The sequence below is a fragment of the Castanea sativa genome, chromosome 3 (assembly GCF_040712315.1).
Source record: "Castanea sativa cultivar Marrone di Chiusa Pesio chromosome 3, ASM4071231v1".
NCBI classification, from domain to species: Eukaryota; Viridiplantae; Streptophyta; class Magnoliopsida; order Fagales; family Fagaceae; genus Castanea; species Castanea sativa.
In genome coordinates this window covers 26,245,308-26,270,087 of record NC_134015.1, presented here as the reverse complement: position 1 = coordinate 26,270,087, position 24,780 = coordinate 26,245,308, and the positions used below count along the sequence as shown (strand labels likewise).

General features: G+C 34.8%; 2 protein-coding genes across 6 annotated transcripts; both read right to left on the bottom strand.

Annotated features, from left to right (window-relative positions):
* Window positions 1–390: 390 nt before the first annotated feature.
* Window positions 391–3,260, bottom strand: LOC142627433 (transcription factor JUNGBRUNNEN 1-like). The gene is made up of 3 exons (XM_075801297.1): window positions 3,033–3,260; window positions 2,374–2,669; window positions 391–982 (listed from the first exon to the last, which is right to left on the bottom strand). Exons 1-3 carry the CDS (start codon window positions 3,226–3,228, stop codon window positions 602–604), a joined length of 873 nt encoding a protein of 290 aa, XP_075657412.1. The 5' UTR covers window positions 3,229–3,260; the 3' UTR covers window positions 391–601.
* A 2,614-nt stretch (window positions 3,261–5,874) lies between these two features.
* On the bottom strand, window positions 5,875–20,122 carry LOC142626750 (CBBY-like protein). 5 transcript variants are annotated; one of them, XR_012842636.1, is made up of 12 exons: window positions 19,803–20,122; window positions 18,012–18,061; window positions 17,820–17,883; window positions 17,353–17,401; window positions 17,169–17,237; window positions 13,685–13,746; window positions 9,793–9,873; window positions 9,153–9,307; window positions 8,946–9,030; window positions 7,643–7,843; window positions 6,138–6,348; window positions 5,875–5,992 (listed from the first exon to the last, which is right to left on the bottom strand). XR_012842636.1 is itself a non-coding variant. In XM_075800456.1 (11 exons), exons 1-11 carry the CDS (start codon window positions 20,081–20,083, stop codon window positions 6,246–6,248), a joined length of 1,200 nt encoding a protein of 399 aa, XP_075656571.1. In that variant the 5' UTR covers window positions 20,084–20,122; the 3' UTR covers window positions 5,954–6,245. The 5 variants fall into 5 exon arrangements, 2 of the variants coding, with proteins under 2 accessions (XP_075656571.1, XP_075656572.1); XR_012842638.1 differs by having other exon boundaries at window positions 7,643–7,786; XR_012842637.1 differs by having other exon boundaries at window positions 13,685–13,743.
* Window positions 20,123–24,780: the final 4,658 nt, after the last annotated feature.

The window sequence follows — 24,780 nt, the reverse complement described above, 5'->3', positions numbered from 1 at the left end:
GAGGTGCAAATCACTTTTCAAATATTTGGTATCACTTTGAAATGAAGAGGGTCTTGTCCATTTGAAAAATTCTAGGACCATAACCAATTTTACACTCATTTTTATAATTATTCAGTGTAGTTGATTATGAGTGATGAAAAAAACATGTTATTAGTCCATGTAAAAAGTAACAGATAATTAGTTCATAATTTATCATATAAGATAATTATAAAAATTAGTTTAGAATTAATTGTAATCCTAATTAGGTGGCGCGTTGGTCACTAAAGATGTATGTCAAATAAAGTCAAAACATTTGGTTGTTTCACATAGCAAGAAAGAGCAATGCCAAATGTTCCAGCTCACATGTACTCGCCAAACAGAACACCAATTAGAGGCAAGATCACTCTTGAATTATTTCGTTTAGTGAGATGAAATTTCATTTTCTCATCTGTCATTTCATATTGCATGCAGTTATACCGAGGAACAGAAGTCAGTCACGGTGAAGCAAACATCAAATAACAGTACGTTGCAATCTATAATGCATTATTTATGTGTCTTTTTTCTTTTCTTTTTTGGGTAAGTAAACAAGCAATAGTATATTAGAGACGTTTTATTTCTAAATCTACCTAAAACTATATGGCATTGATGGATCAGTTACAAATTCAACCATTGGCATGAGCTCATCCCAGTTTCCTTCTTTAGAATAATCATCTCCGTTTGGGTTCAAATCGCTAACACATGAAGCCATATATGGGACTTCACCTGTTAAGCTCAGCTGTCCTGCACTGAACTGGTTCCTTTCATAGATATCACTGAAATGCTTCCGTTCATTTTCCATTGCAGCGGAAGCTCCAAAGTTCAAATTCCTGTCCCTGTCAATGTTGGACTCAGAGCTGCATGATGTTGTACAGCTTGAATCAGTCAGACTTGGTTTAGTAGAGATCTCTTGCCACTTTTTATAAGAAACATCTCGCTTTAAAATTCTACAGAGTGTCCAAACTTCCTACAAGCTCATCACAGAAGAAAATATACCCGTTAGTAAAGAAAAGCCTAGCTACTTGATCATCATATATGACCATTTTGATAACAAAAAATGCTAAAAATACTATAGAACACTGGCATGACATGGTAACATGAGTAATTTATGAAAAATTATAATATGAAATGTAGCGGCGGTTCTAAAATTTTATTTAACGTGGTCATTAAAAAATTTAAATTATTACAATATTTTTCTTGGTACAATTTTTTAAAGAAAAATGAATTTAGAAATTATTTTTATTGAATAGGTTGAACAAGTTACAAATTTTATCTTTTTGTTTTATAATAAGTTTTTTGTTGAATAATTTTTTCACTCGTTGTTGTTTGGTCTTATATTGTTTTTGTTTAGGTTATGTTTGTTGTTATTTGGGATAATATTTATGGTTGTTATTTGAGCTTTGAAAAAAAGGGATTAAGAATTATGTTTGGGGGCAAAATTAATTTTGGAGTAATGTTACGTTGATAATATTTTTACAATAAATTTTATGCAAAAAGTTATTATTGGTGAGTAAAAAAAATAATATTAGTATTTGGCACAAATTAGAATCAATAACAGCTTACCACATTAAATTTGTTGTGAAATTATTGTAAAAATGTTGTGAATATAGTCGTACTACTCTTATTTTGTTGAACCCAAAATTTTGTAATTTCCAAGTCAGCCTATTCAAAATTTTTATTAGATTAGTCATAATAGGTTAGTTTAGAATATAATTTTTTTTTGGCAAGTGTGTATATACATTTTTTTTGCAAGTTAGGTGGTCCTGTGACCACCTTGGCTTGCATGTAGAGCCATCACTGATGTAATGGCAAATACAACACCAATATAACACAAATACAACATCTTAAATGAAATCCCTGCATTTCCTAGCTTATAAATTGACATATGATTTGTGACATTTGAGTAATGCCACTAACTACATATCTGACTATATAATACCACTAACTACAAAATATATATATATATATATATATATATATATATATATATAACATTTATTTTTTATGTTATTGAAAGTCATGTTCATTACCACATCATAGGTTTTTTTGTAATTGAAATTTGTATTGAGCTCAATACGTTTTGGTGCAACTAAAGCAAACATAATAAACATATTGAATTAATTTTTTGTGATTAGTACTTATCAAAAAAAAAAAAAAAAAAAATTTGTGATTAGTCACATATAAGTTTGTAAAATTTATATAATTAAAGTTGTAGTATCCTAATATTTCTCGTTTCATAATAAAGCTCTAATTAATGATATGCTATTTATGGAAATAATATATATATATATATATATATATATAGAGAGAGAGAGAGAGAGAGAGAGAGAGAGTGAGAGTAAGTCAGATGAATCTTACTGCTTCTTGAGTAGTGTTCTTAGTGACGGAAGGGTTGGTGCTTTTATTTGCTGGGAGACGGAACTCATGCATCATCCAATCAGTCTTGGTACCTTTTCCAGCGCTTCCTCTGTAATAGACTAAGGACTTTTTCAGGCCAATGCATTCATGAGGTTCTTTGACAGAATATATAGCCTTGTCTATGCCAGTAGCTTTCCAAAATCCAGATCCTGTGACCCTGTTGGGTCTTACACTATTCTTGTACTTTTTTCCTCTTCTGCAAAAGAAGTACCACTCTTTTTCTCCAACACTACCAGCTTCATTTTCAGCAATATATAAGAGCCACAAAGAACAAAAAGGGGAACATGTCAATGAAAGTAATAACACTGATTTGCTTGGAAAAAGAAAAAAAATCATGTCAAAACACTCTTTAACTGTATTAAAATAAATGTATTCATTTCATAGTTTTGATTAAACATTACAAATTTAGGGTTGTATTAAGTGTTTAAATGACATGACATTTAGTACAATCCTATAAATTAAAACTAAACATAAAATGTAATCTTTTAAGTTAAACAGAGAACATATAAATTTACTTTCTGGCTTCTCATCCAAATCATTAAAATTTAACTGCTGTATTAAAAAATAAAATGAAGATGAAGAAAATATATAGAACATACTTGGAAGATCCCATGGATCATGTTTGTATATATCAATATGTTTGATGAGGTCAAGACAAGTAGGTTTCTTATCCACCTTCCTTTGAAGATAAAACCCTACAAGTTCTTCATCAGTTGGATGAAAGCGAAACCCAGGAAGGAAATCTTCGTCATCTTTACAACCATTAACTAAAACACTCATCTTCTTCACCTCCATTTCCAATCGCTCACAAAGTCTCAATATATTGCCACATTTTGAAACTACAAAAGAACCTTTGTTTTTAGTGTGAAGAGACAATTTGGTTTGGTCAAAGTAATGGGGTTTGACTGTCAAGCGTAGAATTTTCATCAGAATACCGTTTAAGACTTTTTAGTGTGCACGGAAAATAATATTTTATAAACAAAAATTGAAATTAGTCAGTTAAAAAGACATGTTGCTAAGTCAGACGTTTAGACCAAGAAAAAGACAACCCAAAAATAATGTGACGTACATATTTTGAAAACATTTACTACAAAATGGAATACAAGTCAATGAGGGAACAAGTCGCTTGACTATGTTGGCTTCAAGTTTTTAACCTTTCGATATTGCCAAATTCTAATCAGCTAATGTGAAAAAGCGGTTGCATTTCGTCTAACTTTTCGCATGCAATAAATTTTAGGGCCCACCAGCCAAGTAGGGTTCTGTGTTTTATTTTTTATTTTGGCGATTTTATGGAACAGAACTATGCAAAAAATTAATTCGATTTTGAACCATTTAATCTCAGATAATCTCAACAACCTTTCTGTTGTACAATAGCAGCACATCGTTTTAAAAATTATTATTAAAAAAAAATTTTCAAAATTTCAATTAAAATGACATTCTTAATGTGAAAAGTATGAAGGGTGGAGTGACACAAATATGACTTTTCTAGAGATTAAAAATTTATACTTTGTGAACTTCAGATTAATGTTAGGTATTATCAAAAGTTTTCAGAAATATTTAATTTTTCTCTCTAAAAATAAAAGTTACTTAACATGGTTTGAAAATTTTTGTACTCTTTCTTTCTTCTCAATCTGTCTTTTATTTATCTACTATTGACTATACTTGGATACTTCCTCATGCATATAATTGCGATAATGCAATCGTAGTGAAACTTGTGCAATTAAGAGAAGCTATTGGATGGAAGTAGAATATTTGGAGTGGAGAAATTTCAAACAACATTAAGTGCATTTATGCTTATGGAACATACTTGATATTTTTTGATAAGTTTTGGTAGTAATTAGTAATAGAATTATTCCAAAAAATTGCCAATGGCCTTGTGGCTGAATTGGCATTTCCTCATATACAAAGTGATTGAGGGTTTAGGGGGGAAAAGGGTTCGACCTGCTGGGTTAGTAGCATATTGTAATTATTTCTCAAAAAAAAAGAAAAAGAATTAGCCCAAACTTCATAATGGTGTTTATATTATACCAAAAATAAAAATAAAAAACTTACACATGTTTATATTTTACCCCAATAAAACCCTCTCTCTCTCTCTCTCTCTCTAGAATACAAATCCTTGTCTCACTTTTAGCTTGTCATGTGTTATTGGATGGAAAAAACACAAATCATAGCAAATCCTAAACACACACCCAAAACACAAGATGATTTATAGAGAGGAAAACCCGTAATGGGAAAAAACTCTCTAGGACTTAAACTAGAAAATGAATCTATTAAAGAAGATAGTTGCGATACATTACACTTACAAACCCCTCTAGTGTAGATGTACTTGTATCTGAGCACCCCACTCTTGCTATCAATCGATTGCACTAGCCCTTCTCGTACTAGAACCTATTCTGCAAGTTGAGATGCCAATTGTAAATCCAAGTAAATGGATACTTCAACGCTATTTGAAGGTTTAGGGATGATCTCTGTGATGGATACTCAGTTGATGGCTCACAAGACAATTTGAAGTAATGGCTTAAAGTTCTATGTCTATTTGGTGCAATGTGTATCATGTGATGACTCTATACGCCGATCTCTTATCACACATCCTCTGCAATTTAATTAATACATTTTTTATTTATATATGTTAGAGCTGAAGATTTGATTATTGGGCTCTCTCTCTCTGAGCCCAGACTTATTGTGGCGATCCAAGAATTTTATTATTTAAATTGAAGGGTTATATTATAAGACTTATATGATCTTATCAACTGTTATAATTTTTTTTAAGAATAAATCATGATTTTTCTAGGATAATATTAACGATTTCATTATAAACTTTCAGGCAAAAACTTGCCAAACAAAAGCTATGATAAAAAATTTTTTAAAAAAAAAGAAAAAAAAAAAAAAAAAGAAAAGAAAAAAAGAGCACATGTATTACTAGTATACAACCTACTATTGGATAAATCCATAGATCATTTATCAAGTGTCTGCTCAATCAATTGTTTATTCGGAATATTAAAAAAATATTACGTGATTCTCTTTTGTTAATATACGCTTGTAATCAACCCCCCCACTTCACCAGAGAACCAAGCAATGTTATTGAGCCACAATGCCCTTGACATGGCCCAATCTCATTCATTAGCTAAAATTTTCCAAGGAACAGAGTTGAAATCAAATTTTGGTTATCACAGAGGACCTGCATGTGCAGGAACATCCCATTTTGAAAACATTGTAATTGCTTCTATTACATAAGCCTTGACGAGTTCGGCATGGAGGCTTTCTATTCTTTTGCTTTCAATGTGCATAAGCAAATCCTGCACGTATCTTAACAGACTAGATAGATACATTCTTGTATAAACATGCTCAAGTATTGTAGTATTATAGTTCAACTTAATTATACTTTTGTCAAAAGGAGCTCATATATACACAAGACATCGCAGAGAACAAACCTCCTACTGAAAATCTGTTTTCCATCTTGTACTACTCCATTGGTATTGTCTGAGATGGCAAACTCAAAATCTCAACATTGAAACTTACATTTTGGACATCAGCAAGGGTTCTGTCACCCGATCAAGCTCTGCAGAACAATGCATTGATAAAGTTTAACAATCCACATCGTTTTTTACAAATGAACTCAATTGTCTAATAAAACAAAAAATGAAGACGTGATGTAGAGGGTACACCAAAAGAAATACAGATTAAGATAGAACTGAATGACATACTTTCAGCCTTAAAACATCTGTCTGAGACAAGAATGTTGCGGTTATCACACTTGGAGACAAAAATAAACAGCTAAGATGAATAAGGTCACAGGAACAAGTACTTGACTATCAGGACCATTTCTTCTGACGTAGTTTCGAGATTGTCAGGTCAGCACCTCCGAATCCATCCATTATAGCTTTTGCTGAATGGAACTCAGCTCTTGAGGTCAAACTATATAAATTTTTAAAAAAAATTAAAATTAAAAAGCAATGAAAAGAACAAGTAATATAGCAACATAGTTGTAACATTTGAGAACATTGGAGTGGCAAGTAATCTGATGGGGCTTAGCAACAAGGGGTTGACAAAATGTTGCAAGAATAACATCATAGTTAACACAGCTACCCATCACAAAATTTCATGTTCAAATATATATATGTATATATATATATATATATATATATATATGATGGGGCTTAGCAACAAGGGGTTGACAAAATGTTGCAAGAATAACATCATAGTTAACACAGCTATCCATCACAAAATTTCATGTTCAAATATATATATATATATAAAATATTTATATTTATATTTAAATAAAATAAAATAAAAAACAGGGTAACCTACAACAGAGCAAGCTACTAGACAGCCTGAAATAAAAAATTCTAGTCATGCCCAATTGTTTACACCAAAGATTTTCCATCAACTACCGGTCCAAAAATCTCAGGTCTTCATGCTATTTTGCACAATAATACATCAAACTGTACACTTGAAGGATGATAACAATGAAAATAGTTAGGTGGTGAATCAGAGTGGTAGGCAGCCCCATAGTGGGAGGGGGAGACTCGGGGTAGTAATTACATACCCCATACAAAGGGTTCCATAGAAGACCTTAAAAGAAGTTCAATGCATGTTGGCGGCCTTTGATCAGTCATTTGCTTCAGTTGTAGTGAACTCGGCTCTTTAAAATGGAATTGAAGCAAAAATAGATAATTGAAGTGGTTTGTTTATTTATTTATTTAATCACATTCTGTTAAAAAATGTAATAATTATTGAACTGAGCAGGACTCTAAAACAGATTAAAATATTTTCCTGATTGAAAATAGTGACTTACAGTTCTACAAGGAAAAGACAGAAAATGTAATTAATTTAAAAGAAAAAGGCTAATAACTCTGAGAGGTGCTGTGCAAGAGAGGCTCATTTTTCTAGGATCTTCAAACATTTTTTAAAAAATGGACTCCTAGCATTGATTCATTCTCAATTTCCATTAGCAATATCATTGCAGCTCTAGTAACTCATGAAATAATTCTGTTGGACAAATAAATGGGCCTCCAATTCTTTTCATATGTACTAGATTCCAAATATATCAATCTCACATCGAGTTTCAGTTTATGACTGAAAATGTGTCATTACACCATATTGATATTGGAGACACCATCCTCAGTACAGTAACATTGAGGGGGGAAAAGGAAGTGAAGAAAGCATAAATTCAGATCACTAACTCTAAGATTTAGAAACAAGCCTTTACCTGCTCCGTAGAACAATGCATGGCATGCCTATTTGCTCAGCTCCAGCAACTCCAGTTTGGTTTCCAGCAATAAGGACACAATTTTGGAAAGGTACCCCTGCATATTCTGCCCCAGCACGCAATGCAGCTACAGTCTTCCCTAAGCTGGATAAGTCTCCCCACATCAGATAAAGCTTTGGACCACCATAAGAAAACAAGAAACTAATATATGATCATTAAATGAGCTATCAAATGCTTAAAAAGTGTACTCACTTGCAAAAGAAAAAAAAAATCTATTATAAGTAGGCTCTCAAGAAATACCATGCCCCCCTAAGTGTTTATAAATGTAAATGTATTCAAAAGACCAAGTGTGTTTAGGAGAAGGTAATATGAAAAATAAAATTAGAAAGGGGATATGTGCACGCGCGCGTGTGTATATATACATATATAATACATTTACATACACTCAGGGCAGGACAGGGTGAGACGGGACATAGTAGGCAAAATGGACAAGTAGTGAAATATATTAAACTGGGGAATACTTCTTATGTTTTGATTTTTAAATGGAGGAAAAAAAAAAAAACCTAATGGAACTGGGAATGTTGAACTTCCCAGGGGTAAGCGGTGGGAAGTGAGTATTACCTTTTCAACAGTACCATGAATACCCCTAATTAATTTAAAAGAACAAAGACAAATACAAAGGATAATATAAAACATTTCTCATGGAAGAACTAATATCCCTTATACCCAACCACAAGAAGGAACTTTTAATCCATGTCTCACCACCTCTATTCCCATCTCTTCTCTTCCACCATTACACCTCTTATCATTTATTATCTACCCAGATTACCACTTTTCCCAAATGTTTAAGTTGTTAGGAAATGATAAATTTTTCATCATTTAACCATTAGTCACTCCCATCATGTGTGAGCCCAGACACTCCCATAAAACACATACCACATCCTAATAAATAAAGAAATAATTATAAAAAATTATAATAAAAAAAACCCAGAAGTTTTGATTTTCTCCCAAGATGCCATGCCAGCTGCCTAAGAAGGAAGAGAGACTATCAGAAATGGATTTCTATGCACCCTAGCTGAAGTTTTCATAATTATGCAAATGTTAAGAAGAACATAAAATCTAGCACCGAAAAACAACTTCCAAGTCTTGTGTAAGCAAAATCAAAGCCAAAAGTAATGAGTCCTAATTTTCTTCCAGTGGTCTTTCTTTCTGAACTCAGCCATTATACAACAAAAAGAACTGGCTGACTGCGACAGATTGTGGTGAGGATCAACAAATAAATAAATAATAGGAACTGACTAACCTTTCAGATGAGCCAGTATCAATCTCAACACTCAACTTCAGCACGGAAGCAACATCTTCCGCTATTTTTTGTTTTTTGGCCGAAACTGGCTCAGGAAGAAAAGAGAGAAAAAAAGAAGCCCTTTAGTGATCAACCTTCTGTGCTTAAAAAAGGGATAAATTGATGATTGAATAAACGCGAGCCAACCAACTCAGGATTTATAATTACCAGCTTTTATTGCGTCCTTAGCAATTTGCTCATCCGAACCCGAAGACAGTCCTTTATTAGTAACAAGTTGACCATAAAAACTCCTTTTAACTTCCTCATTCCCAACGATCTTTACTTTGGAAATTCTTTCATGGCCAAGCTTTTCAATAATTGATCTAACAAACAGGTAAAAGGAACTATTAGCTTGCTCCTATTCTGTTCATAGAAGCATAAACCCTACTGTAACTCAATAGTAAGTCACAAGGGTCAAGGATATAGAAACTGAATACCAGGAGTTTCTTCAAAAGAGAATGAACTCCTGTGCATTTCTACATATGGAAAAAAAAATCCACTACATCAAATAAAGGGGAATGTAACGATCAGATTACCCAGCCTCAACCAACATTAGTCAAGCCAGAGTTAAAGCTGAGTCCCTCATAAATTCAATTAAGTAAGATTACCTAGCTTCACCTACATGAAAGCTTATTATCTAACTCTTACTTTGCACTAATGTCTTCAGGTATGCCTTGAATACTATGTAAATTGTCTCATTTCAAAATTGAATTACATCCCAAAAGGAAATAATGAAATATGCTAATGTGTTTATTGCATGTCCCTGGAGTTTTGAAGAAGCAACTGAGAAGTTTAGAATAAAGCATACCTGGCAATTTTATCCCCACTTTTACTGTATGCTGTTACTATGACCAAAGGTATTCCTTCATGATATGCATCATCTATAAAGCTGCAAAGAGAAATTGCACGTAACGGTATAAATTTTTATAGAATAATAATACATGAGAAAGAAGAAGAAAAAAGTGGGGATAACTGAAAAGTAATACAAAGGAAAACAAATACGAAAGTTGAAGCAACTCAAGAATAATCATTTTATGTATTTTGCTAAAGTTTTTGTAACATTTCAAGTGCAGTTTATTTGCCAAGAAATTTGGCTCATCCAGGGACTATTGCAAGCCACATCATTTTCCTGTCATTTCTCTAGCTGCTGACTGTTGCAGGACCTGGGATCTATGCTTATTCATTGTCTTGAATTATACTACTATTTTATGCTTTAGATAATTTTTGGAAAATCAGATATAGGAAATAAGGTTGATTATATATATATATATATATATATATATATATATATATATATATATATATATATATATATATATTGAGAATCGAAATAAGGAAGAAGAATAGGAAATAAGAATGATAACTATTTATGCAAGCTTAAAATCATTATCTAATGCAACTTTGATCAGGGAATTATGTATACCCTTTAAGATTGGTTATACTGCATCAAACATATATTATGATAGCAAATTTTCTGTTGACAAGTATGCAGTCAGGCAGTACACATCTGTCAAAACCGCATCAACTTTTACCAGTTATGATAATGTGTACTTTAGTTGCAAGCGTACCTTTGGCTCATTGTTCACATATGAGCCAATTATTGCAAATGGATTGGGAAATTTCCAAGTGGTGGCTAAACGCAGATATCTAATTGCACTGATTAACTTGTGTATTTAGACGATACATCAGAGCAAGTAAAGAATGTAGCATTGGTACCCAATCACCAAATTTAGCTAGTCAATTAAATTGATTTTTTTTGTACTGAAAGACCTCTCTGTGTTTCAAGTAACACTTCTCTTACCAAAGTAAAGAACTTTCTGTATCACTAACATCTGAACAGCACAGTCAATAGTCCTCTGACCAAATGCCATTCCTCCTTGTTGGCATTGGGCCTCAATTGATGTGAATTCAACCCAGCCCAATAGGTTCACCCATTAGTAGGCAACCCATTAGGGTTATAGGAAATCCTAATAGCAGGGCAAATATCTATGGATGTGTTATGTTCAGAGAGGCAGCATACACAGTAATATATTGATTTACACAAAACATAGAGATTAACACATAATTCTTACCATAACTCTCTCTCTCTCTCTCTCTCTCTCTCTTCATGGGGCTCCAGAGTTCCAGCGCTATCACCTTGGATCTTGGTTTGTGGAATCTCTATATGATTCTAGTAATCACACACTTCCAAAAAGTTCATTTACATTGGAGATACAGTGACCGTGGAGACAGTATGGGTTATGAAATAGCTACAAAGATCCTCTATTCTGTTGCATCTAAGCATATTGTAGGATTCATTTGGATCCATGTATAAGGTACATGCATTAACATCATATATAGATCCATTCTATGGATGTGAATAATTTTTATCAATATTCGAGCCACTTGGCTCATTTAAGTCCCTAGAAGACCCCAGTGGACTACAGTTGAGAAACCACATGGTGTAAGTAGTATTTTAAGCTTGTGATGCATTTTGTGGGAGTGAATGTGCATGGAAATAAAATGGGGCAAACTGAAACCTAGAAAAGTTTAGTATGGTCACTAGCTGGCTAGGCCAAACTCCGTGAGATATCAATAAAACTACTTAAGCCTTGATGGAATTACAAAGACTATCATACATGCTGCTGCTTTGGTAAAATAATTGAATGAAGGGATTCCTAAAACGCCTTAGAGCTGCATTCTATGAAGCACGGGTGCGTTACCGGATTCGGGTACAGGTGTGGGTGCAAGACTCAGCAATTTTTGAAAAAGTAGAATGTGGGTGCAACGATTAAAAAATTAATAAAAATATTTTTATTTATATTTTCTATATATTGCTAAGCATACTTTTTCATATAATTGTAAATATATCCCAATTTAAGAGTAATAGTAAATAATAACTAAAATATGATATTCATAAATTAGAATACAACCCCCAAGTTTATTTTTCTTATTTTTTTAACATGTATTTTGCCCATGATTTCGGCCAATTTCGGTCATTTTTGGCCAGTTTCGGCTGGTTTCAGCCAGTTTTCAGCCGATTTTGGCCGGAATCAGCGCCAAATCGGCCGGAAGTAGCACGAATCGGTTGGCCCATATCGGCATGAATAATAAAATAAAAGGCTGAATCAGCGCATCGGAGGAGCGTCACCATGTCGCCGCGAGTCCAATGCGTGTGTGGTGGCCCTGGAGCCGCACCCGTGCTTTCTAGGCTGCATTTGGTTGCTACCCTTAAAGTTATGGTAATGCAATTGTATGGCAATATAAAAAATCCTTAACAGAGAAAACGCACATAATTGTTGCCCAACCACATCAAGTTTGATTTGCTTATGAAAATGGTCACGGAACACATGTACGAGTATGTTTAATTTAAGCAGTTTGCAGTTGACCATTAAATTTATATTGTTGTCCTTGTTTAACCTACATCATCATAGCAAAACTGAGTGTTGACAGCCAATATAATAGCAGACAAATTCTTAATGTGACATGGCCGATGGTAAAAAAAAAGGTATGTCACAAAAATTAAATTGGCTCACTCAAACAAAAGATCACCTTTGACACTCAATAATGAGCAAAAACAAGACCTAATATCTTTGTTGGTTGGAGGCGGGCACAGTATTATGTAAGACCTTTGGCATTTTTAAGCAAACAAAGATGAGAAACAATTATTTTCACATCACCTTAGCTGTGCTAATAGGTGGCCCATTAAGTAGTATCATAAGCAATGTGCATGATCTACCTATAATCATGAAGCCCAAGGGAAGCCATATTCAAGACTTTAATTAGGCACTCAAGGAGAGTGACCTAATGGAGAACTTGGGTTAGGTGTTGTAGGAACAACTGGACTAAGATTTTGTATGGTATGGAAGAATCCATCAAGACACATTACTTTATAAAGGAGAATTCTACCATAGCATGCAACCATACTACATGTGTAAGTTAGCTAATCAGTCCCACAAACTATTTCCCTTGTATGAGAAAAGCTGTTGGATGAGAGAGATGCATGGACTTGTAGTTTCTACCATATGCAAGTTGGAGAATGTTGGTATTGGGCCTTCATCAGTGTGGATCCAACCTGGCCTAATACGAATGCCCATTAGTAGGCAGCCCATAATGGTATTGGAACCCTAACTGGAATGGTGTGTGTGTGTGTGTGTGTATAAGGGTCCTGCACTGTCACCCTAGGGCTTATGTATGGATTCATAGAAGCCCTATGTAGTTCTAGTAATCACATTCCACCAACAAGTTCATGAATTCATATTAAACTGCCTAATCCTAGTGGTACATCCACAGTAACAGATGACAAATATCTACATGCAGGGAGCAAGGGAAAATTAATTCATGACAAATAATTCTGTATCAAGATCTGTCTTCTGTGCTTGATGTGGAGCCTACAATTAGTAGCAATATCATATGTTGAGGTTTTTCAGCTCCAGGTGCATAAGGTTATTTCCATCAGATTTTCATTTGAGTTATATGTTGCATAGCTTAAATATAAAGATATATGTGAAGTCGGAAATCAGTGCTCAAACTAAAAAGTCACATGTATCACCAAGCCAGACATTGTATTAATCCATACCAAGGTTCCAATATGGGAAATAATAAAGGCCTATGATTTTAAACAGGCAGGCCTTTAATTTTGAACAGGTAGCTAATCTGCGGAGAATTTAAACAAGTCATAAGATGCATATTTTTTATTTAAACAAGAGGAGACAACTCACCTTTCAACTCCAGGTCGTAAAGGTGAACTTTTTGACATCACAAATTCATCCAATGCATTCTTCTGCCAACAATTATCCAATTGTTAAACAGATTGTCTCAACAATTATGAGCATCTAAATTCTCAAAGGGGAAGTTAAATAATTGAATGATCAACCAAGTAAGCTGAAACTGAAAATAGTTCAATAACAAGCTTAAACAATCCAAACAAGAGTTCTAATAAGAAGGCACAAAGCAACTTTCCAAACAAGAATTTTTATATAAAGTCAGAGAACACTTTTTGGATGGAGAAATGACACCCACCTTGAAGATAATCTAAGAAGGAATAGCACAATGTAAATCACAAGGACTAAAATTATTGCCAGGTCAAGTTTTAGCTGTTTTTTTCCCCTCCTTTCTTTCTTCCCAAGCATCAGATATGCTTTCTGTGTTTCTTATTATAAGAATTGCTTCATTAAGTTTGGTTTGGGAGAGGGGCTTTGTACTCTCAGTCGTATGGACTAGCTAAAATATTGGAATATATATATATCATTACATCCACATTTATAAATATAATCAAATTAATTATGCGTATGATTTTAATAGTATAATTGTTGTTTTCTGATGCGCAACTCTTAAGGCAAAGAAACCTATTAGTGATTTAGAGATGATTGAGGATAGTCGAGCTTTACTTTGATGGAGGAAATCTGTTGGAGGTAGAAGTCTAGAGTCCTTTGTATTAGAGAAGGAGACAGGAATACCAGATTCTTTCATCGTATAGCCAACTCTCACAGAAGATTTAATTCCATTGATAGGCTTATGGTAGATGGAGAATTGTCTTCAGATCCGGAGGCTATAGCAGGTTGTATTTCTCATTTTTATAGGCAGCTATATGCTGAAACTGTGGCTCATAGACCTTTATTAGATGATGTGGAGTTCTCTTGTATCTCGGAGGATGATGCACTTTGGCTAAATAAGCCATTTGATGAGGAAGAGGTGTTTGGGGTGATTAGTGATTTTAAGGGTGATAAGGCTCCTGGCCCGGATCGTTTTTCTATGGCGTTCTTTCAGTCTTGCTGGTGTATTTTGAAGGCTGAAATTATGGCAGTGTTCCAAAATTTTCATACTCAGGCGGTGTTTGAGAAGAGCCTTAATGCTTCTTTTCTTGTCCTTATTCCCAAAAAGGTGGATGCTGTGGAGATCAAGGATTTTCGGCCTATTAGCTTAGTTGGTGGGATTTATAAGATTATTGCTAAAGTGTTGGCCAATCGTCTCAGAAGGGTGGCACATGGGCTTATTTCAAATTCTCAGAATGCATTTGTGAAAGGTAGACAGATATTGGACTCTTTTTTGATTGCTTCAGAATGTATTGATAGTAGATTGAAGTCAGGTGTTCCAGGAGTGTTGTGTAAGTTGGATGTGGAGAAGGCAAATGACCATGTGAGTTGGGGTTTTTTAATGTATCTGCTTCAGCGCTGTGGGTTTTCAGAAAATGGAGAAAATGGATAATGTGTTGCATTTCTACTGTTAAATTCTCCATTCTGATCAATGGTAGTCCTTCTGATTTTTCTGGTAGTTCTAGGGGGATTCGGCAAGGGGACCCCTTGTCTCCGTTGCTATTTGATATTGTTATGGAGGGTTTGAGTCGTATGTTGGATGTGGCTGCTACTACTGGTCAATTCTCAGGCTTCTCTGTAGGTAATACGGCTGGTAAGTCAGTGATGGTGTCTCATCTTTTATTTGCTGATGACACTCTTATTTTTTGTGATGCTGATCCTACGCATATAGCATGTTTGAGAGCAATCCTAGCTAGATTTGAGGAGGTCTCAGGTTTAAGGATTAATTTGGGGAAATCTGAGTTGGTCCCTATAGGGGTGGTCTACAATATGGATGTTTTGGTGGGGATGCTGGGTTGTAGGCAATCCTCTCTTCCATTGAGATATTTGGGGCTACTGTTGGGAGCTAAATATAAGGAGTTGTCAATTTGGAATCCTATTTTGGAGAAGATGGAAAGGAGATTAGCAGGGTGGAAGAGGTTGTATCTATCTAAGGGGGGTAAGGTAACTCTTATTAAAAGTACTCTTTCCTCCTTACCTACATACTTCCTTTCCCTTCTGCCTTTACCTGGGAATGTGGCAAATCGTATGGAGAAGTTACAACGAGATTTTCTGTGGAGTGGTATCAATGGTGACTCTAAATTACACTTGGTCAGTTGGGCTCAGGTTTGTAAGCCGCTGCAGGTTGGAGGGTTGGGTATTAGAAGATTGAGGAGTTTTAATGCTGACTTGTTAGGAAAATGGTTATGGAGGTATGGCATGGAGACTGATGCTTTATGGAGGAGGGTTATTGAAGTGAAATATGAGAATGATTGGGGTGGTTGGTGCACAAAAAAGGTGACCAGTGCTTATGGTGTTAGTTTGTGGAGACATATTAGGAGTGGCTAGATGAGTTTTTCTAAACTACTTCTGTATGATGTGGGGGATGGTACTCGAGTGAAGTTTTGGAAGCATGTATGGTGTGGAGATCATACTTTCCTAGAGGCTTTTCTGGAGCTCTATTGTATTAGTAGAACAAAGGATTCTTCAGTAGCGGAGGTTATGTGTTGGTCTAGTGGGAGGATTCATTGGGATGCTAAATTTCGTCATCCTCCACAAGATTGGGAACAAGAATCCTTTGACCGGTTTATGGATATGGTCTACTCTTCGACGGTAAGGGGATTGGGTCCGGATCGGTTGTGTTGGAAGCCATCGAGGAGTAGAGGTTTTGAGGTTAGAGTATTCTATTTTTCTTTCTACCCTCCTACCATATTATCCTTCCCTTGGAAGTTGATTTGGAAATCGAAGGTTCCTCCAAGGGTAGCTTTCTTTTCATGGTTTGCTTCTTTAGGTAAGATTTTAACAACAGATAATCTTCGCAAACGATGCGTGATAGTTCTTGATTGGTGCTATATGTGTAAGAATTGTGGGGAGTCAGTGGATCATCTTCTTCTTCATTGCCCCATTGCTTGTGAGTTGCCGTCGTTGGTGTTTTGCTTGTTTGGAATTCATTGGGTTATGCCTCAGAAGGTTATTGAGTTGTTTGAGTCTTGGCAAGGTAAGTTTGGAAGACATAGAAATATAGAGTTGTGGAGAATTGTGCCTCATTGCTTGTTATGGTGTATTTGGCGCAAAAAGAATGCGAGATGCTTTGAGGGTTGTGAACGCTCCATATTAGAGATTAAGTTTTTTTTCTTACACACTCTCCTCGATTGGAGTGTGGTTTTTTGTCATTTTTCTTTTTCTTCCCTTCTTGTTTTACTTGATCGTTGTAATCTTGGTTATTGATTTATGCCCCCATAGTACATTCCCAATGTACTCGGGTTGGCTGTTCTTCATTTTTTAATAAAATTTTCATTACTTATCAAAAAAAAAAAGAACACCATATTAGAATTGGGACATTTATCGGGTAAAGGTAAAAGTTAATTGAATTATACCATGACTGCATTAATTAATTGTAATATAAAGAAACCTTTTCTCGCAGAACACTTTTTATGAATGGTCCCCTCTCATTTGTAGGCAATGAAGTAGGCCAACCAATCTGTAATAAGGTAAAAAGATAATTAGGCAGATGGGGTAAAATACAGAGCAAAGGCATGCTCAGAGAGCTACCTATTATCTTTGCATCTTTCAAAGTCACAGGAAAAAGAACTAACCCGGTTAAAATACAGATTTAGCATCCTTTCCTCATCACTAGAACACTTCCTGGAAAATAATTTCATAATGCTTTACAAGAAAATAATCACATTTATATGTTAAATCAGCTACCCCACTGCTTGCCAAATTTTAAATACACATTTTCATGTAACCATCAAAAACAAATATGAAGAGGAAAATTGGCACACTGAGGACAGGTCATTTGACACACAAAATTGACATGTCATATGAGCCCCCAACAACATTAGTGAAAGTCAGTATATATGTTATATCTGGATGTATGTACGCCAAAACCAAAGTTAGACCCGGCAGACAAAAGCTAGCATTGAAACAAATGCAACAGAGTTCCTTGTACAAGAATCAGCCAATGATAATTTCATGTTCCAAAATTATCCATTCCACATAAAGAATATATCCTATTAAGGCAACCCATAGTAAGAAAAGACATTGTTAAATGAACTCACACCTCACAAGGTCCAAATACACTGGTTCACTCCAATTCGCACAGTCAAGCCCAAGCTTTTGAAATGCTGATAACATCATAAAGAAAAAGAAAAAGAAAAAGAAAATTAAACTCATAAACATATATGGAATATGGTTACTGAAACATTAAATTGATCATTCTATGCAATAGACATGATTACTGTGTCCACCGCACCTACATTGAAGGCTTGGCGATTACCCACACGATAAGCATCCATAAGAACCCTGAAAAAAAAAATACATTAAGATTTACGCAAGTGAAACAAATACATATTATACGCATTTGAAAAAGGAAAAGGGGAGGGTGGGGACACATTACAAGCAAGAGTAAAGAAGTTGGCATAAGCAACATCAGAAAAACAAGAGCAAAGATCACCCATCTAATCAAGTTCATGAAAATAACACAAAACCAGGCAACATCAGATGGGCACTAGTATTAGAATTTTTGTTTATGAAATTTTTTTGATAAGTGAGTTTTTGTTTATGAAATTGAGATCTTTACTATTGAAATCTATATAATATGATGAGCCAATTTGGGGTATATATAAAGAGAGAAAACCCCAGGTTATCCATAGACTAACCCTAGGGTATAGTATAAGTTAAACCCACAGTACAACTACTTCAATAGTAGTATTACTAGTAGAATGAACCCAGACAAATATCTCTAACATCCCCCCCCCCCCCCAAACTCAAGGGAGAAACTTGAGGAAACTTGAGTTAGGATAGGAAGTGTTTCCATGTAGGAGCAAGTAGGATCAGATCAAAAATAGAATGGATTGGGCTTGACATGAAATGGAACAAGCAAGATGGAAGTTGGCAGTGGTAAACAACGACGGTTCACAATGGATGGAGGCCAGAAGATAGCTATTGTAGCCAGAGGAAGGCTGCACCAATGACCAAAGGACAGTTGCTATGGTTGAAGGATGGTTGCATCAGCATCAGTGGACATAAAACATCGGCAGAGAAGCAGTGATAGCAGGATGGCATACGTGAGATAGGCATTGGCAGGAACGATGGCCAGCAACAAATGATGGCCGAAGATCTTTTGGCAAAGAAGTAGTGACAGGAGGATAGCATATGTGAGACATATATTGGCAGGAGCAACGATCAGTGACAAATGATGGCTGAAGGACAAGGACACCAATGACCGCAAGAGAGTGGCACCATCAGCTGAAAGACATTGGCACAAAAAACGTCGCAAAGAGCCAAGTTAACATGTTTCAGCCTTAGAGGCCTACATCCACAACAAAAAGCCTTGGAGAAGCTAAGGCATGTTTGGTATACTGTAATAGACACACTATACTGTAATAGTTATTCCTATGGTTTAGCTATTTTATAGTAGTTTAGTTGTGTTTTTATTACAAAAATAGTAATTTCTTATGAATATTTATTCTTTAAAATAAGGAATAATTATTATCCTCTAAATTATTCCATTACAACACCATTTATATCTAATAATAAAGATTGTCATTTCTGTCATAATCTTCATTTAGTGTACCAAACATGCCCCTACATATATACTATTGACATCATTGTTATACAATTAACCAATTGGGGATATATATATAAAGACTAAAGAGACCAACCTAGGCTATCCATATATGCATGCTATTCTTGCAATACAAGTTAATCCTGGGTTGTAGTATAAGCTACACTTGTAATCAAGTACATTAGTACCCAGGCAAATATCTCTAATAATTATAAAAAACGAATAAAAATGAATAAACTATCACTAGTAAATTAGTAATATCAGAACACAGCCAAATAATCATAAATTTTTTTTTTTTAACTCAATCCCATACCCATTATTTACTGCATAATTGAAAAGGAAAACTAGTCTAGAATCAAACGGAACAAGGAAGCATAAAATACATAGGATGATAGCATCAGATAAAACAGAAATATAAGACAAACTATACATAAAATTAAAAGTACATAGACAAAGAATTAAAATAAGACAAATTACCCTTCGACTTCAAGAAGAACAGCGAGTTCCTGAGATGGGTTTGGACTGTCGGAACTGGAAAGTGAGCAGAAAGCAATGGAGTGATTGAAGTGCAAACATTTTCCAGGAGAAGAGAAGAAATCTTTTCTTCTTCTTATAGGGAAAGTGGAGGAAAATGGGAGAACCAAATAGGGGTTTCTCCTGGGCGCGTATAAGCAGCAATATCTTCTGCTATTGATGATGTTCTTGTTTTTGTTTGAAAAGCACAGAGAGTTGAGAATCGAACAAGAAGCTGTTTCCATTGGCAGTTGGTTCTGTTTTTTTTTTCTGGGCTCGGGGACTGTTTGATGATTGCCGAACTGTGATACAACCTTATTGAAAGTTTTTGCTGTTTAAATGACCTTTATATCCTCCGACTTATTTGTAATAGAAATGTCATTTTGATACGTCAAAAGCCTACTTTATTATTTTAACATACCATTTTACAATTCATCACATCTTTTATTCTTTGATTTTAAATATTAAAATAATATATACAACAAATTAAATAATATATTTACTTAATATCCAGCTAATATACAAATGCACAGCTCAGTGGCAGTCACCACCACCAAGAACCAACAACCACCGCCACAACAACAACCACCGCTACAACCACCGTCACAAACTACAACTACAATCACTGGATCCTCCAACAAATTCCAAATCCAAAAACCTCAACAAAATATATATATATATATATATATATATAAAAAAAATAAAAACTCAAAATCTTCAACAAAACCCCAACCCAACAAATCAATCAATGACCACCGCCACAACAACAACCACCGCCACAAACTACAACCACAATCACCAAATCCTCCAACAAATTTCAAATCCAAAAACCTCAACAAATTAAAAAATAAAAATAAAAACTCAAAATATTTAACAAAACCCCAACCCAACAAATCAATCAATGACCAAACTCAACCAACCATCGGCGGTGAGATCAGCGATGAGAGCTGTGGAGAATGAAGAGAAAAGATCGGCGAGTTTCAATTGGCAAGCTAAGCTTCAGATCCTCGACGACTCTACCTTCGGAGACAATTTGAATCGAATCGGAATCGGATCGGCGAAGGCTGTGGACAAGAGAGAGAGAGAGAGAGAGAGAGTGAGTGACAAGAAAAAAAAATAAAAGAGAGAGAAAAAGGCTCAGAAGAAAAAAAAAAAAAAACATGAAGATGCTAGAGAAGAAAGAAGAAGAAAAAGGGAAGAGGGAGTGACAAGATATAGGAATATGCGGAGGAGGAAGAAAGAAAAAAAAAAGTAAGAGAGAGAAGAAAGAAAAGTAATAAAAGAAGAGAGAGGAAATGAATAAAAAAGTTTTTTTTTTTTAGCACATTTGTCTTTACCATTCCAAGGATGGGACGGTACTATTCACATGTGTCAAAATTTATAAAATTTAGAACACCTCATAAGAAGAGTTGTTTGGTGTTTAGTGTGCCAAATGCCAAATATTTGGCATTTAGCACACTTGATGGTGATGCTCTAAGAGAGAGAGGGATGGCAATGGGGCGGGGCGGATCCGAAGAATGGGGTATTCGCCCTCGCTCCGCATGGTTTTATCTTACCACATTCCCACCACGTCGGGAAAAAATTTTCTTACCTCAACCTCTCCTCTTGAGACCCTACGAAGCCCTGCCCCACCTGTAAAACTTTATTTTTTGTTAATTTGCCTACAACTATTGCAATTGTTTTCAATAAAACCTGTTTTGTTAATAAAAATATACTTGAAATTAAAAATAAATTTATCCCATCACATCAAACTAATTGTTAGCAAAAATTGAATAATATTATTAAAGTGTTTAACAAGAAAATATCACAGCAAAAACAAAAATCTCATAATACAAAATCAATGATTCAATAGTATATAAATTTGTTTATAATAAAGACAAAAGAAAATATTAAAATTGGTACCTTATTTCCAACCTTGCTAAAGAGAGAGAGAAAAAAAAAATAGAAATCCTTGTTAGGTAGAATAAAATAAGTTGATGTTATATTTGTTTAAATAGTAGGGTTTTAGGGTATGAAAATTTTATAATTTAACACCTATCAATGTGAGACAGGTTGGATCTAAAAAGTCTAAATCCATCCCTTCCTAGCCCCGTAGTGCAGGGTTAAAATCTCGCCTCATCACTATCCCATAACCTTTGCGAGGAGGGAAAAACCCGTGTGAGGCAAAGCGGAGAGGGGTGGGTCAAGCGAGGCAAGGCAAAATTGTCATTCCTAAGAGAGACATAGTCTTAAGCTACAACCTTATGCAATATCTTATTATTGGAGGTTAGGTAAATTTTGACAAATCCACCATTGGATTATATCTTCTTCTTATATCCTTCATGCTTGCAAAATTTCTTAAAAATTAAAGATTAATAACTATGTCATCAATAAATTGTTTAAATTATAAGTCTTTGTACATTAAAATTAAGGATAAAATATAAGTTTATAGATTATGTAGTAAATAATATTCGATTAATACAAAATTTGACATATGTATTAAGAGTATAAAGAATATGCAATTCAACAGTTAGATTTTCAGAAACAATCAATTTTGTAACTTAATCTTGTCCTAAAGGAGACCTGATGATCTGGCAAACGGGTCGAGTCAGGTTACATACTTACATCTCAAAAAATGGGTTGTAATAGGTACGTTCAATCAAGTTGCGGATTGGGTTGATTGATATTTTTTCACATGTAAAAAAATATTAATAATAACAATAATATTAATGGTGATGAGAATAAGTGTCAAGTGTTATTTGTCCTTGTGTCGTCGTCCAAAACACAGAAGAGATTATATCAGCTCGTCCAAGGACAAGAACACATAAAAGAACTCGTCCATAGACAAACAAGTCATGCCATAAAGGGAGCTCTCCAAAAACAAGTGTATCTACAGACGACATGTACATGGACGAGTGAATCACACTTGGCGAGTTTTGTAAAAAATCTTCTATTAGATTCACATGAGCCAAATGCGACACGCTGCATGATACGTGGAAGAAATTCAACATACAACGCCTCATGTAACTCATTTTCTTTGTCAACCGCCAACATTACCCATGATGGTAATGAATCCAAACAAGTAGACTCACGTCTAACTCTCTATAAAAGGAGTAAATTTCATTCACCCAAGGTAAGTTCTAACCATTCACTATTTTCTTTCCTTGTGTCCTAAAGAGAAAATTGACTTAACCGTCGGAGGGTCCTTAGCCGGGTCACACCGGTCACCTTTGACAGTGTTTTCTTTCTTTTCAAGATACACAGCCATTACCATATCCCGAAGTATTTCAGTCTACTAATTTTCGTGCTTCATCAAATGTTAATGAAAATAAATATTGATTATATTGTCTTTGTCTTCCTTTAAATACAAATAAGATAACAAATAAAAAATTATTCAAAAAAATAAAATAAAAATATATATAAATTCATATTTACAAAATCCATAGTTCACCATTTCTAAAGAGAAAAAAAAAAAAAAAAAAAACTAAATGTCATCGACCATAATTTAAAAAAAAAAAAATACAATATATCATCACCATAAAATATTGAATGATGAAACTATTAAAAACTACTCCTTCCGTCCCAGTTTATTTGTCCTCTATTTCATTTTGGGATGTCCCAAAATATTATCCTGTTTCTAAAAATAAAAATCATTAATTTACTAATGTTCATATTATACCTCTATTTTATTTTCAAAACTATTTTTTGATAAATTCATTTAAGGGTAGTTTTGAAAACTTATACTTTTTTATAAGGCAGACAAGACAATAAATGATGTTCCTTTAAAAAATTTGACTTTTCAAATAGGACAAACTAAGTGGAACGTAAGTAGTAATACACTGTGTTGTTCCTTCTTAATATAATATGTGGAAAAAAAATTCACTTTAAAAAGGGTTCTGGTCCGAGGAGTCTGGGTTTTTTTTTTTTTTTTTTTTTTTCTTTTGCTCCAAGTTTAAAAAATTGTGCAATTATGTTATCAAAACCCAATTGTAATTAAAAAAAAAAAAATCCTGAAACAAGGTTGTAACGTTATCAAAATCCAATTGCAATAATTTTGTACCCAAAAAGAAAAAAACAAATTGCCTAATTAAATCATCAAATCGGCCCAGTACTGAAATTAGGTTCATTGACCGTGTTGGGCCCACCAAGGAGAACCTATCTATCTTGCCACGACACCTTCTCCTATTAGATTTTGACCTCACCTTATCCAATCCAAACCAGGCCCTATATAAATAAAGGCATTACCCCCAAAGTATTCGCCCATAATACTCTCTCTCTCTCTCTCTCTATCCCTCTCTACAAACAAAGCCTTCGACTCCACTTCAACAACCCAATACTACTCTACTCTACGACGACGACGATGATCGCCTCGTTTTTCAAAGCCATGTCCTCATCATGGGCAGCTCCATCCTCATTGCCACAACCTATCACTATCAATCTCGACGACAACAACCCACTTGCAGAATACGGTTTCATAGCCCTCGTAATAATAATTGGGATTCTCATCAGGTACATTTGCACCAGGTTCAAGCCCAGCGACGACTCAGACGATGTTTCTGAGACCACTCAGACTCAGGGCAGAAACCACCGACAACACCTACGGCCAAGAAATAATAATAATAATAACAACAATAATTCTTCTCAGCCTCAGCGGTCGGTTCAAGGAAATCATGGACTCGACCCCGCAATCATTCTTGCTCTGCCCGTCTACTCTTATCATGGAGGCGACGCTAAGTACCAGGATGATTGCGCCATTTGTCTGAGCGAGTTCAAGGAGAACGAGACCGTGAAGGTGATTCCGTTTTGTAAGCACGTGTTTCATCGGAACTGCCTCGACAAGTGGCTTTCGGTGCAGGTGACCTGCCCGGTTTGCCGTGGGGGTGTGAGTACTCAATCAGATGATCAAAGAAGAAGATCGCTGGCACGGAGTCATGACGTGTGTATAGAGATACATGAGGGAGTG

Excerpts from the sequence above, each read along its gene's own strand:
- LOC142626750 (XM_075800456.1), bottom strand. The coding sequence starts at position 20,083 with ATGGAAACAGCTTCTTGTTCGATTCTCAACTCTCTGTGCTTTTCAAAC. Across the intron at positions 18,062-19,802 it reads GTTCTTCTTGAAGTCGAAGG|GGTTCTTATGGATGCTTATC; the intron begins GTAATTTGTCTT and ends TTTTTTTTTCAG. Across the intron at positions 13,747-17,168 it reads AAAGTGTTCTGCGAGAAAAG|AAGAATGCATTGGATGAATT; the intron begins GTTTCTTTATAT and ends AATTGTTGGCAG.
- LOC142627433 (XM_075801297.1), bottom strand. The coding sequence starts at position 3,228 with ATGGAGGTGAAGAAGATGAGTGTTTTAGTTAATGGTTGTAAAGATGAC. Across the intron at positions 2,670-3,032 it reads TGATCCATGGGATCTTCCAA|CTGGTAGTGTTGGAGAAAAA; the intron begins GTATGTTCTATA and ends CTGAAAATGAAG. Across the intron at positions 983-2,373 it reads AGAACACTACTCAAGAAGCA|GAAGTTTGGACACTCTGTAG; the intron begins GTAAGATTCATC and ends ATGAGCTTGTAG.